We start from the raw sequence: 15,847 nt of genomic DNA, 5'->3' as shown, positions 1-15,847 counted from the left end.
AATACTTATACAGAGCAATTTCCACCCATTTTAATTCACTAATTATTAACAGCGTTAAACAGCAAGTATTAAGAGGTATCAGTAGAACAGAAAGAAAGAGGTATTAAATGTTAGAATAGAGGTATTAAATGTTAGAATAAAGAAAAGACTATAGAAAGAGGTATTGATAAACAAAAGCATGAATAGTTAGTTGAAACTCTTTAACTGGACGTGCCTATTTTATAAACCCAACATTTAGGTATATTAAAGGTTTGTATTTCTAAATCTCAGAAGCATGTTAGAGGATTAACGTAACAAGGAAAACAAATTCAAGACAATCATCACCACATAGTCTCAGAATACGGTACAATATTGCAGGATGTGTAGAAAACAAGGTCAAATTACAGATGCAATGAATGCTTTCACCCATGTTTATTTTCAAATTAAGAACAACTGGCCTAGAGTAAAATTCAATTTTCGGAAAGAATTATGAATTTTAGAAAGTTTAATCTTTCCAAAGTATGAAACGAAGCTGCTTCTATACTTTAATATGATGATGTGATAATGCTTCTTAAAACTGGCAGGATTATAAACTAAAAGAAAGGAACCCCCAAGAAAAATTTCTATTCCAAATGGTGACAGAATATTAATGTGCAACACGAAGGCATTCTGGATTTAAAAAGCATAATTTCAGGGGGAAATAATTTCCCAGAGAAGTGAAAACATCCTACCACGTGCTGATTTTTAAAATGTCTATTTAAAAGGATGGTTGGCTTGTATTCGACTCCTATTGAATGCTGAGCAGAGGTTTTTGTAGATGTACATACATGTATGAAAATCCACATCCAGCTCCTGAGAGGTAAAAGACAGCCCAGAGCTCATCTGGGCTATTTGAAGCTATTCACTATTTAAAGGTTGGATTCTTCTTCCACCCTGTTCATTGCTTTGGATTTATTACCTCTGAGTTTTGTCTGCTATTTGATCACCTCGTCCTTCTGTAATTCCTTGCAGCTGGCTTCCCACTCTACAGCCCCTGATTTACTCACAGGGCACTTCCCAGCCCCCTGCTCGCTCCTTTTCCCACTCAGTTTCCAGGAAGGCCGAGCAGCACAGGGCCCAGCACGGATCCCAAAAGGACTCCATCGATGGCTTTACTCCTACAATTAACAAAATGATTATTCACTCCTCTGTCACCTTTTTCTTAACCAAGTAATAACTCTCATTTCTTACCCCACAGCAGCTCTGATTCTCTATCAGCCTTTGGTGAGGAACATTGTCACATGCCAACAGGTACATTAATTAGGTCAGCCTTACCCACAAGCTTGTTAATGCCTTAACAGAACTGAAATGGATTTATGAGCTAAAACTTCCTTGCTTAAAAACATGTTTACTCTTTTCTAATTCAGCACTTATCCACTGCAGATGTACACAGAAAAAAAAAATGGGAAGAAACCTGTAATTAACCTTCTTTACAAGTTCCCTGAGGGTACGTACTCACGACTCAACATGTCAAACCTGGAGTGTTTCCAAAATGTTGGCATCTTTCATAGCCCAAAAGCACTGTATAAGACAAGGAGTAATTTTCAACGTGCAGATATGAAGGCTTCAAACACACCTACAGCACTGGACAGAGATGACAGCACCACGGGATTCTGATTTAGGGTTACTCTACCTTCAGTAACGCTCCTTCTGAGGGACAGACAATTAAACCACTCCAGTGATTTCATTTGAGGACTGACTATTTTTCTTTAAAAATCAAAGCTAGAGTGGAATTCTTCATTTTTACTGCTCTTTCCAACTGTAAGGAAACAAATTAGAAGCAGTAGGCATTTTCCAAAACTGAGCAAATGCGCTTTGAGGGCCACGTTGTTGACTTAAGAGTGTACCGAGCCACCAAGAGGGACATCTCCCTTGGGAAGACCCAGCCACCGAAAGGGTGGCTGGAGGGGAGAGACTAAATGAACAAAAATAAGGGAAGATATTGGGCTTCACACCATGCCGCTGCCTGCCGAGGTTTCACGTTGCTTCTCCAGTGACTGCCAGGGACAGCAATCGTGCAGACAGATTAATACTGAAGCTGACGGTACCTAAAATGAATGCATTTGAAACTCTCAGCCAAGAAATCAGGTTTTGTTACTGTTATTTAATCAAATTCACTTACGGAGGTATCAGCATAAGCGAATATCGTGATACAACATGACAGCTACTTTGTCTTGCGTGTTCTTATTTTGGCCATCATTCCTAAAGCACTGGGTATTTTTCAGTGGGGTGAGGAAGGATTGGTCTAACTTTCTGAAGGGTAAAAATTGCATTAAAAGGATTTTCAAAAGAAAATAAAGACTCAGTTTCAAAGTTCTGAAAACACCTCTACGACAACAAAATGGAAACATCGTAAAAAAAAAAATAGGCTTTATACACCAGAGCATTTACACAGCATCTTTCAGACTTCTTCAGATTGTTGTTGTTTTAGCTTGTGGCTCCAGATAATGAAAGAAGAAGGAAATGGATGTCAAGACTGAAGAATAAATTCAAACTTCCGAGGCACTAATTCTGATTGACTTTTCTCTTTGAAGGAAAGACTCATAAAACAGCTATTTTAATTACGCTTTTGATCATCTAAAATAAATTAATAGGAATCGGGTATTTTCATTTCCAACTTCAGGAAGCCGATGCCGCGCCATCGTGATCTTTTGCAGAAGATCAGAGAGCAGGCAGAAAGCCAAATCAGTGCAACACTGAAGTGCAACTTTAATAAATCCTTTGGCTGTTAAACCAGCCTAACTGGCAGTCATTCAAGACAATCTTCTTTCATCCCATTAACGCAGTCACCATGTCACCACCACCGCAAAACATAGCAAGTGCTCCTAAATACAGGCAGTGCTATAGGCTGAATTCATCTATTTAACTAGAGATATCGGTGTGACCTAGAGCTAGGTGTGACCTAGAGCTGTACCTGCACCCAAATGTTCACTCTTCTACTGGCAGAAAGAAGAAAAATGTCCTGAAATGTGTTGGTAGTTTTTTTCCCCTAAAAACAGAGGTGATGGTTAATTAGGAAATGGACAAAATCTATTAAGTTCCCTTCACAGTTTGAACCTACAGCCTAAAAACGTTCTACTTCAAGATACCCTTCCCTCCGTATTTCCAAGTCTCCAAATAAAATAAGAAGTAATCAAACATACAAAGAAGGACCAGGTAAATGCACGCTACTTTCAATAACAGACTACTTAAAGTAATATGGGTCTGGAGGCCAAGAGCTTTAAACGTAAACTGGCACTATGCCTTCTGTTCCAGATGAAAAATAAAGGAAGAAAGGGTAAGGAAAGGGATTAATCGTCTGGAAGCAATAATAATAATGACAGAATAGGCCAAATGTTGGTAAGACAAAGTCTTAGAGGACAAGAGAAAGTGATAGAGGAACCAAGTCATATGGGCACCTGCCTGGCGGGAACAACAAAACTCTGTTGGCTTTGGGAAGAATGAGCAAGTTTCCAATGAGCAGCTAGATTTGCAAATCAAAGAATATTTTAGGTTGGAAGGGACCAATGGAGGCCGTAAGGTTCAAACCTTCATTCAAAGCACAGCTAGCCTGGAAGTCGGCCCCAAAGATCCACATCTGCAGCCCAACAGCATACAAGAAATATTTTTTTTTTTTTTACAAACCCGCTCTGATCCAGGCAGTTTCCTTTGGCCATCATAGGTTAGGTAGCATTGCGTTCAACTAGGTTGGAAGGAATCAAGAAATAATCTCTTCAACAGCAACGTTTGCAGCCTACCTTGAGCGTGCTCCATAAGGGAAGTCTGACAGGATTTGGGGTTGTGGCAACTACATGAGTAGAGCTGCAGATATGTACCTCCCTACCCAGTAGGGCTCGTCCAGATGGCATCTCTTTTTACTTAATGGTTGTCTATCATCATTTCTTTCACACCTTGGTTTCTAACTTGGAGTTCGCTGTAATAGTGCATTAAAATTTGACATGTGACAACACGGAACTATAGGGTGAGAGACAGCAAGGACCTATCTCAGTTGTGCTCACTACGAAGCAGGTTCAGGACAAAACAGAAATTTTGATTAACTTTCTGTCTCACAGAATTAGCGACAAGCTTTGGTAGAAAAAACATGTTTGTTAACACTATTGACCCTTCTCCTTCAAGTAGGAAATCCACTAAAAAACAAGAATAGACAACCCAATTTTTTTTTCTGTGGATTCATTTCTTCCCGTGGATATTGCTGTTTTTCATTTAATGAGATTAATTTCACTAATTTCTAGTGAAAGGCTCATAATGGTCAGGCTTCAATGCCACGTTTTTCCATCATCCCTCAGTGCTGAAACACGGTCTTTCTAAAACCACAGTACAAACCTATAGGCACCAATATGTGTGAATTAAGAGCAAGCACAATTTGATTTACAGGAAGCAGTATTTTTTTTCCTGTTTAGCTTTTTGATCCATTCTTATCTACCAAAAAAAAGTATTTATGAATTTTCTTACATTCTTCCCTCTTCTCCCCACGTATCTTGCGCAAAAAATGAAAAATAAATGAAGAAGTACTAGCACTTCACTCTTTTTCTTAATATACATGTACTTTGTTGGATGCCTCCACTTAGACTGCTAGTTACTAAGGACCAAATTCTGTTTCCCTCTGTAAGTGTCCAGCATCCACAAACTTCAGTAAATGAATGTTTTTTCCCAAGTATTGATGAAACGAAGACAGGAAGAACCCTGGCTTCTCCTACAAAAAAGCTCCTTTACCAATAAATAAATAAAAATCCAAATCTGAATTCTGAAATCAATTGTTTTTTTCAAGAGAGATTTTTTTGAACCCTCGTTTCCTACTGCCAGTGCTCTAGTTAAGATTTAAGGCAGAAATAAAGATAACTATCAGATTTGGAGTAATTTACAGATCATCTAAAACTAGGATAAAAAACTCATACAATACCTAAGTGTTATTTTGTATAGAGGCCAACCTATCTAACCATGTTTATGTTATATCTTATTAAACTTAATAAATCCTGTCAGAGACAAACTTGGCCTACACTCACAAACCTCCTGTTCCCCTAGCTGAGTACACAAAATATTAGGAACGGTGCAAATTTGGTCTGTTAAGGTCAAGTCAATGTTCAAAGATGTCAGAAAAACTGCCATGCAGGCTAGATCCAGCTGGTTTGCCGCTGACTTAGAAAAGCAGTCAAATCGCTTACACCTACTTTTGAGAAAGTGGGAATAGCAAAAAGACCTTACGAGGAGTCACACACCACCGAAACAGCTGCCTACCCAGCACAGCACCCTCCAGGTGCTGAAGTCAATACACCAAGGTTTTCAGATGAGGCTGAAGGAAGAAAACAGCCTTGGAGTAGACAAATACAGGAAAGACTACCTAAAGGTTGCTCTCTCCGTAACAACTAGGCAAGAGGGGTTTATCTGTGCTCCAAGTTATCGCAGTTTTGACAGACACAGAAATGCTAAATTCAAATGTTGATCCTAAGAAAGAGATGTCGATGTTTTCTCATCGACAATTGCAGGGACACAGCACTTAAAAAGGTCTTCCTGTTGGAAGGTGCAGCAATTGCAGGCAGGTCTTTAGCCATTCAGCTGAGGACACCTTCGACAAAGCCAGGTCCTTTGCCTCTTGCTTCTCAGCAAGGAAAACTGCTTGATGATCTGATGTCTGAGGCTTGGAAGTCTCTTCGTTTCTAGCTTTATTCATAGATAGCTCAAAGCCAAGTTTTTCCTGGTGTTCTCACCTCCCTTGACATTTAAAAGAGAGCCCAGCCCGTCTTTGTCTCCAGCTTGACAGAACACATTAATAAACCCTTTTAACTTTTACTGCTCTTATCAAACCGAATTCTAGGTCTACATCACTTTGACCAGTTGTCTGTATCTTCTACCATGTGATCTCGTCTTTCTTATATTCATGTGGCCAGAAATGTTGTAATTCTCAACTACTGTTCCATGTTTCCATTTGCTGGTCATATTCCCTGATCACATTTGTTGTTTTTTTTGCAGCACACTCCCATGGAGGACCCACAATCATCGTGTGATATCACCCACCATCCCCTCACACCTTACCAGAGAAGCAGGTTCCTTTCACAGAAGGGATTTCTTCAGTGCTTTAACCACAAAGCAATCCAAATTTAAGTTTCTCTTGATCATTCCCTTTATTTCTTTTTATTTCTTTATTATTATGACTTGCCAGCCTATCATTTTTGCATATCTTTTAAGTAAAGTCTCCAGTTTTTGATAAGTGCTATGAAATAAACATTAAAAGTGGACCATGATATTGATCTGAGCAGTGCTAGACACATCATCCTTCCCTACCCAAAGTAATATTTCTTTGCTATTAGTAAAAATAAATAAATAAAATAAAATAAAATAAATAAATAAATAAAATAAAAATGGCAAACTTTAAGCATCTGAGCTATGTACTTAACAACTGTCAAGGAAACAAACACTATTACCCTGAAAACAGGAGGTGATTTTTTTATGTTTGGGTTATTACAACCTTTGGTATTTTTTAAAATCAGCTTGAAGCATCCTCAAAAACTTCCAGCTTGTCATGTTTTTAATGCGAAGAGCTGGGGAAACTGCTGTGAAGTTGATGACAGCAAGGCCTTAATCATAGTGGCTTTGTCCTTAAAAAAAACAAACTATAACAGCGACATAAGGAAGACATAATTAATCTCTCATACAGACAACATGCCCTGTCACGATCAAAAGCACAAATTAAACATTGACTTAGCAGCTGTGAGCAATAACAAGCAGGATTTACTTACACATAGACAATACATTTATTAAGGGAACTTACTGATGGGTTAGAAAAGGTAAGAATTTTTAACTTCTCCTACCCTTTGGAAGAGGACTTATTTCCAAATGTTTCCAATGCACCTGTGCATTCCTAAGTAACTCTACCAAAAAAGCAATATACAACACTTCCATTCAACTGAAAGCTTCACTGAAACATTGATAACTCAGTACATGTTTATTACAAACAGTTCTAAAAAAAACAGCAAGTATTTAACACCAGTCTGATAACCAGCTTCCAGAGTAATGCCTCTTCTGCAAACTCCACATTTAGCGAACTAGCTCTAATCAGATATTCCCAGACTTCACAGCTCGATTAACCGATGTATTTAACTAAGCAGTAGTCAATGGCCAATGCTCAGTAAGTATGCACACAAAGAATTTTGTACATAGCCGTATTTTTCACAGACGAAAACCTGTATGATGATGGGAATCAAAATAAAAATCTTTTGTTTTCTGATTGTCAATAGAATTTAACAACAAAAAAAAATGAAAATAGCTGAGTCAATACATACAGAAGTTCACTTATCAAAACTGAGAAAAGTCCTGCTCAACTTTAGTGAATATTTACCCAAAAGCTCACTCATTTAGCCCTCCAGCCCTGCTAAAGGGCGTGAATTGGCTACCCAGAAAGGAGCCTGGCTTGTGATTCTTAATTTCTGATTATTAGCTTTGTTGCTGTAGTATTTCTCTGCTACTTGAATGACCAATACAAGGATGCCCGCATTTATGATGGCCTGTAGCAGCGATACATCTATCCAGCTTCAAGAGGTACTTCTATTCAGAAGGAAACACAGCTCTCAAAAACTTTTGGATTTCATTCCTGATCCTTTACAGCTCCTCCGTGACTGGCAGTCTTTGTCCCTTTTTTCCCAGCCTGTTCTTACCCAGGTGCTGTTTGTTCTTCACTTCTCACCTCCTCACCCAGCCCTATTCCCCTGCAGTTCAAGCCTTAATACTCACGGTCCTCACACCAAGGCCAAAGCCATCCAAAACCTCCAACACCTAAATGTGTTGTACCTCTGGCCTCCAGCTGTGGAGTCGCATCTACATAAAAGTCTCTCAAACCTCCGTTGTGTCCCACCACAAAGATATGTGAGAGTATTCATCTAACTCAGAGCATCACCTTGATGAATCTCGCGCTGCTGATGATATTTGCCATTCCGGACTGCCAGACATACTGTGCACAGAATGGAAATGCAAAGGTAATGCAGGGGATGCTGCACAAAATGAGATATCCTGGGGCACATAACGAGATAACATCTATTACCATAAATTATGAAGTGATTTACGCATAAATGAGGGTTGTCGTGAAATTTCATTTTAATGGTTTGATAATCAAGTAAGAAACACAATAATTACCATACCTAAGGTTTTCAATAAATTAAAATCACTGCTACCAGCAACACTTTTTTTGTGAACGTACCTGATACAATTCCCTCCCAGAGCTGCCTGCTAGATTCTTTTGGTTTCATTTCTGGATGCCGCATCACCGTGATAAACAAGTTCAGTTTGACTGCTGATTACACTGAAAACATTTCTAATTTACAGCAAATCTCCATCAATGATGTACAGTCGACTACTTGAAGAAACAGCTTTGCAGCTGGGAGGCTCCACTGGTCGAGAAAGCTGAACTTTCCAATAGCAAATGTAAGAGAATTCCCTGCAAATTCCTTCCCACTAGGCACAGGAGTGCACATCTTACATCCTACAGTGACTGCTCCATAATACAGAAAGCAGAAACAACACAACAAAGGCTTCCGAGTTATTTTACTTTCTAAACATACAAAGGGGGAAGCAAAGAGGTGAGCAGTGAGCAGGATGCAGCATTATCCTTCTTTGTATGTTTGTTGGCAGCAAATATGAAAGGCTCGAGCAATGAGAACAGGAACGAAGAAAACAATTTCCTGCTATCTACACTTTGTCAGGACAGGAGATTTCAAAATGATGGTGATGAATGGAGGGATGGTAAATTACAAAAGGAACCGTGAGTGACCAAAGTAAGAGCTGGAGAAAAAACTACAATTTAAATAAAAGTGGAATGGGGAAAGCATTAGGAATGAGGAAGATATCAAGAAGGTACAAGCAAGGGGAAAAACAACTGGACTTGTCTGAATGGCCTCACTTCAAATACTACTCAAATATTAACAAAAAATCGATGTCAGCTGGGAAAAACTGATAAAAAGAGAATTTAAGAGTAGGGCTTGTTGAAAAACATTGTGCATCTGGACTGAAAGCACTTGGTTCAAAAGCAAACACCTGTGAAACACAGAATCATTAAGGTTGGAAAAAACCTCCAAGATTATCTGGTCCAACCATCACCCTACTACCAACGTCACCAACTAATCCATGTCCCTAAGCACCATGTCCAATCTTGAATCATTGCTCTAAAAAAAGGGGAAAATTACTTTTTTTTTCCCTATTTTTTTTTTTCACGATTAATAAAAGTCGTTTGCTAGAAAGAGTTTGCTAATTTTAAGGCTCGGTGTATGTTCCACCTAAGTTACCGTAGCAGATCCATCCCCAAAAAATTAACCCTCTAAGACAGGAGTTATATACACAGCTACAAACACATAGTAACAATTGTGCTTATCATTCAAGAAATAGATAACAAATGAGTTTAGAAGTGACAGAAAACTTGGTGCAACTTCTAAGCAAGAATAAAATGGTAAAATATCTTGCATTAAGATTAAACTCACCATCCTTGCAAGAAAGAGCTGCAAAAACCACATTGATAAATGGCTGTTTCAAAAGACTTATGGAACAGGTTTATGTGCATTACAATATACAAATTTAAGGGTATTTAAACTTCAATTATTAAGCCTATAGGAAAAAAAAAATAAAGTAATTCATTCAATGAGATGCAAAGTAATTTTATAACCTTATTTGTAGCACTATGTATGTTTGTTATATATCATCCCAAAAATTGGGAGCAACAAATTCCAAGCAGTTTACCAACCACAGAAATGATGGGAAACAGGATACAAAATAAATATTCACATTTTGGTGAGTATTTAACTTCTATTTTGACAAAGAAAGGAATGAATTCTTTCTGAACAAGATAAAGTAACAAGAACTGCATGCTACTGATATTTTTGCCCATTCCTTGATAAATAAAAACTGACAAAATTCAGCCATATTTTGAGTTGTCATACTTTGCCCTTTGTCAGGATATTGCTGGTACTGTTATATATTCTGTATTTGATTTTCATGGTTGCATACCTTTCAGTTGATTTGTTAATTGTTTTATTTTTTGCCAGCTCTACAATGTTCAAAGGAAAAACAGGCCCCAAATACCATCATTAGGGTAGAAATACATGGTATTTTTACAAATAGGGCCCTTTTAATACTGAAAGGACTTACCGCTGGCATTCCCCGGCATGCAGAATTAAATCTTCATTGTTCCGAGCACTAATGGTCAACTCGTGCTCTGTAGAATTGAAGACGTCTAGAAGGAGATGGCACTGCCGGGTGCTGTTCAGACAGGGAAAAAAAAAAAAGGAATATTGCAACTTATATATCAGAATATATCAGAATAAGCATGTATACATAAAAATTTAGATGCATATAAATATACATATATTCACATATATATATATATTTTATACCCTACTCCAACTATATGAGTATCTAGCTCTTTTACTAGAAATAACTCTTTTTTGGCATCTGAAGCACTCTCTCCCATACACCAAGTACTTCAAGAGAGACAACTTTGTCCCTTTTGTAGGAAAGGCAAACACAGGCAGGCTTAACAGAAATTCTTACATTCACCAGCTACCATCCTTCAAATCCAAATTTTCCTAGAAACATTCACTATGAATATACCAACCGTTTTTCTGGTAAACCTAGGAAATAATACCAACAAAGATACAGAAAAGAAACTCTTACTGTAAATTTTTATTCTCATTTATAAACTTTTCTTCCTTGTGAAACTAAACACAATCAGCAGCACTGGATGAAGATTATAATATAATTCACATGAAACAAAAAAAAAATCAGGAACAGAACCAGACAGTAAAATGCCAGATACAACCAGACAGCCCCAATAATGCTTTATCAGACCACTCAAATTCAAAACTTCCTCAGAAGCTATTTAACAACAGGGAAATATCATAGCCTTAAGCATCACTACAATTTAGCTTTAGCTATAAATGGCTTTGAAGTTTAAATGCATGTATAACAGAATTAGGTGACTCGCCATTGGGAATTACAGAATAAAGTAGTAAAGCCATTGTACAAAGGTTACAGATCATCACAACCCATGCAACTGCTACCAGAATCAATAAGTGGGGGAAAGGAACTCGTATTGAATGTCAGAAATAAAAGCCATCAGCAGCTTTAATTTGCGATTTGCATGAATCACAGAGTGGTTTGGGTTGGAAGGGACCTTAAAGCCCATCCAATTCCAACCCCTTGCCATGGTCAGGGACACCTCCCACCAGCCCAGCGTGCCCAAAGCCCCATCCAGCCTGGCCTTGAGCACCTCCAGGGATGGGGCATCCACAGCTTCTCTGGGCAGCCTGTGCCAGGGCCTCACCACCCTCTGAGTGAAAAATTTCCTGCTTATATCTATCATCTTTTAGGTTAAAGCCATTCCCCCTTGTCCTATCCCTACACCCCCTGACAGAGTCCCTCCCCAGCTCTCCTGTAGGCCCCATTTAGGCACTGGCAGGCCACTGGAAGGTCTCCCCGGGGCCTTCTCTTCTCCACGCTGAACAACCCCAACCCCCTCACCCTGAATTCAGTCAGGCACTGAATTGCAAGCAAATGCTGCCAGCAGACAGTACCGTGCCGTGCTTTTTTAGTATTTTAAGGGTTTTCACTCTTTTGGGGTAAAGCCCCAGTGAATACTGCATATAGAGAGGAATGCACAAAGGTGGCTGAGTGCCTGAAGCAAACACATCAAAACTCAAGAATTTGGACCAGATAAGGAGCCACAGCTTGCAGCAGCAACTCCCCGACTTAATTAACAACTCGCAAGAAAGAAATGACTGGAAGGGCAGGATTCGAGTCAGTAGCTAACCTGTTACCAGCCGGGCATGAAAAAGAGAGAAAAGGAAGCCTGGCTTACACCTCATAGCTGGGGGAGAGGGACGAGACCTGTAAAGACGCAGGAAACTTCTGCCTCTCGAGGAGATGCTAAGATAAAACCTGCAAAGGAGACTGCCAGGGTTGAGTCGGTTTCCAAAGTTCAATGCAGAAGGAATTCTTTATTTACCCCACAGCAAAAATCAAACAATTGTCTGAAGTTGCACTCAGACAAGCCCTGTGCGGTATTTTTGGCAGGAGAACTGAAGTTTTGGAAATAAAACAATTGCTGTAAGCGTAAAAGATCTATAAAACCATCAGTCCTTCTGAACAGGACATTGTCCCTTAACACTAACATTTCTGAATGGGAACTCTGAGATTATGTAGGGAAAATTATTCATCATCGTGAGGCTTTTTTCATCTTTTTCAAACACAAAACAAAATGGGTGTGTAGGGGAATGTCCTTGTTGGCTTTGAGTTAACTCTCCAGGGAAATCTTAAAAAAAATAAAATAAAAATCAGAGTTACAGAATAATTATGGTAATTTGAAAAATAAGAATGAGATACAGGTATAAAGAGTTTATAGGCTACGTTAAGACCATAGGAAAACAGTATTAAAAGTTCAGAGTAAATACGTATCAGTGCCAAACCACCTATTATTTAAGGTTACAAAAATATAATAATTGAAAGAGCAAGCTTCAAATACTGGAAATAAGACAAAGCATAAACTCTGGAAAATAAGATGTGATAGCATAATGAAGTGAAAAGAAAAAAAAAAAAAACACAAGATGTTAAAAGCAATTTGTTAAAAAAATGAAAAATGTATTTTTTTTAACCATGTCACAATCAGTAGGACTGTGTAGAACTGATGATGTTGAGCTACAATCTGGGTGAAAGTTTCAAAAAAACAATTAGCAAGAAAGCCAAATTAATTCGTTATATCAATTTTCACTACAGGTGAACTTACAGAAAACGGTCCTCTGCAAGACAGGAATTAAAGGACCTGTATCAGTGTCAGTAAATGAGATTTTAGAAGTAAATTGTATTCATGCAAGTTTGATAAAGGAAATTCAGCATGAATTTGTTGAACTACTACATAAAAATCAAGTCAGTAATCTGTTGCTTTAACTAAGCTCTGTACAGGAGACATTTCAAATGTCATATTGTTTTAAGGATTTCAAGGCAATTGAGAAAATTAGCCATGGCCTCCATTTTTTATTTTTTTAAAGAAAAGTCTGAAAGCTTATAAAAAAATTAAACACTCAAAAGAAAAAAAAGTGGGTATAAGATGATGTAATTACAGGCAATAGCAGCCTAGTGAAATTTTTGGCTGAGAAAAGAGTCATATGCCATGTTTCCTGGACCTGGGAAAGATTATTCTACACTTACCCAATTTCTTCTTCATTTTCCAAGCTATCCACCATCATGGACCACCATATAACAGTTTATGCTAAAAGGTTAGTGGATTGGGAAGGGAGGTACTGGCTGAGTCACTGGGAGAAAATCCACTACATTGAGACCTCTAAATGTAGGTAAGAATGGTGAGTTACCTTTCTTTCCTCCCCGAGAAGGGAGAGAACCGTCTTTGCAAGATGTCACACAACTTGAAGGGTCACTGGTAGCTCCCCGGTCTTTCTAGACGTTCTGGATCATTTTGCTGAGACTAATTACTTCTTAAATTTCGGGTCAAACACATCTACAACAAGTCATTTGGTGGGTTTGGGTGCTTTTGGTGGGTTTTGCTTGTTTTTTTCCTCCAAAACATCTATACAGGTAGCACAGTATCATCCCATATTAACACACCCAATTAAACCTTCATCAAGTTCTGGTTTATTCCATATACTTATGGGCACAATATACCAAATGTAGGAAAACAGCATAGAAGAGCACAGAGCTTCCCTTTCCTGCAAAACCAGACACTGCAAATACAACATGTGTCTTTTCTGAACGGAATGATATACAAATTATTGCATTATGTTAAAAGCCCAAATTAAACAAAGCTGAATTAAAGCTGGACGGGACTGTCTATAGACTCCAGGATAAAGAATACCAGTGCTTGAAAGGATTTTACTTTTGTTTCCATCTATCATTCGGACTGCTAATGGAAAGGAAATAAGCCTGGGTCAAACAAATGGTTTCAGAGCCTAAGTGGAAAAATACTAAAAATCACATCATGAAAACATTTTCCATTTCAATTACCTTCCTTGTTTGTCTATTGTGTTTCCTTCAGAAAAATCTATCACGAATTTCAGGTTCAAGATTCTCTTTCACATTTCACATGAAAGTCTGCAGCTCAGGAGGCTGTGCATGCCAAAACTAGAATTACAAAGGCTGGTTTGTTTTCACTTGGGTGATTTATTATCTGAAGGTCTCAGAGTAACATGCCAAATTAAGTCAATACTTATTTCAAAGACTAAAAAAGAAGATTTTTTTTTTTTAATTGACAAAAAGAGTTATTTCTACATTGTCTTGGAGGTTTACTGCATAAATTAATTTCTGTTATCCTCCATTACAGAATCCAGGATATAAGGCAAACAAAAGTTAGTGACAAACTGTATTTTAAAAACCTTCCAATGTCTGTTCTGATGACAGAAATCATCACAAAACTGGGGCTGTGGGAACTTAAGAGAAGAGGAAATTATACTGTAATCTGGAAATTTCTTTCAGGGGTATTGCAGTCTACTCTGAAATGACATCAGAGGATGCACTTCAGTAACATTTAACTCAAAATTAAAAACCAGATGCAGCTATCACGCACTAATGACAGCTCACTACAGTGAATAATCATATGGCAGCTCTGTTTCGAGCTTTGTTCTGAAGTCAGTTGCAACAAGAAACACTCGGAGAGGGTTTGGCAAGTTATCCACATCCTGACTCAGCTCAGTTTCCCCGTCAAGGAGCGTTTTCACACCTAGACTTTGGTTTGCTTCTTTTATGCTTTCTGTAAAACATATAAAAAAAAAAATTCTGTAACCAGGCACGCCCAACATCCCTGCTCAAAACGAGACACCAGAAAGTGAATAGAAGCTCTTGGAAATGATGACAGGCTGTAGCACGCTAGAAGTCAACCCCGTTCTCCAAAATCCACTGATGAATGTGACCACTTCATATAGTACAGCATAACAACTATCTACAGCATCTCTGCTGTTACTATTGTGTTTTGAATAGGGTTTCTTTAATTCCATTTGGTTTTTACTACCTCCCTTGAACATGAAGCATTCCACGCTAGCTCCAGATGATTAATTCAGAACTTTACACATCTCACTGTTAAAAGGCCTTTTCCACATTTTCCAAAAATTGTCCTCATCTGACTTCTCCTGGTTGTAAACCTTTGCGATTATGCTAAATATTCCCAGCACATCTATAAATACTTGCAGATTTATGTTCGCACGTCTTCATGTGCCAAACCGTGCATATTTAACATTTTGATCTCAAAAAAAATCAATTCTCTCCAAGTGTAAGCTCCTCCTTGCCCCCTTCCCCTGAACCCACTACAACATCACACGATGAGCAGGGTTTGGGGTTAGCAAGCTGATTTACCTACTGGATCTGACCTCCCGTGTGCCTTGGGTTCTCACTCAGGGACATCTATGCCGAGCTCAATGGTATATGTATAAAGAAAGGATGTACTCTACAAAGACATCCAGTCTTGAGAACATTAAAAAAAAAAGTTACTAAACCCATCCCTTGGCAGGTTTTACAAATGGTTATTCAGCCTAATTGATCAAAAGGAGACCTTCAGCTGTAATCGAGTTTGTCTGGTTTCTCTTTCATCCACTTTTTATTGTTATTATTTTTCATTAACAAAAGAGTGAGTTTAACACTGTGGAGACATCTATTCCTTGTAACCAGGTCTTATCCTGCCCCAATGAACCAAAACGACTGCCCTTCAAGCAGCCACCCAAAAGTTTTTCTCCACCCTTCAAGAATCGATGGTATCTGAGCAATGAAATATTGGAAAACACGAGACCAGAAGCAGCTGCCTGTCAGCAGGTAGCTGATTCTCATTCGAAATGTGCCAAGTGTGAACATTTACTTT

The 15,847-nt window shown here is 38.4% G+C and overlaps 1 protein-coding gene across 4 annotated transcripts in view; it reads right to left on the bottom strand.

Annotated features, from left to right (window-relative positions):
* TRAPPC9 (trafficking protein particle complex subunit 9) overlaps positions 1-15,847 on the bottom strand; it is a 460,345-nt gene that overhangs the window by 285,454 nt on the left and 159,044 nt on the right. For all 4 annotated transcript variants that reach the window (XM_038173943.2, XM_038173949.2, XM_038173944.2 and 1 more), the window contains one exon: positions 10,144-10,254. In XM_038173943.2, the coding sequence (XP_038029871.2) occupies positions 10,144-10,254 (111 nt within the window). The remainder of the gene's footprint in view (positions 1-10,143; positions 10,255-15,847) is intronic.

This window comes from Anas platyrhynchos, chromosome 2 (assembly GCF_047663525.1).
Source record: "Anas platyrhynchos isolate ZD024472 breed Pekin duck chromosome 2, IASCAAS_PekinDuck_T2T, whole genome shotgun sequence".
NCBI classification, from domain to species: domain Eukaryota; kingdom Metazoa; phylum Chordata; class Aves; order Anseriformes; family Anatidae; genus Anas; species Anas platyrhynchos.
The sequence above is the reverse complement of the archived record's forward strand: the minus strand, read 5'-3'. Positions and strand labels throughout refer to the sequence as shown.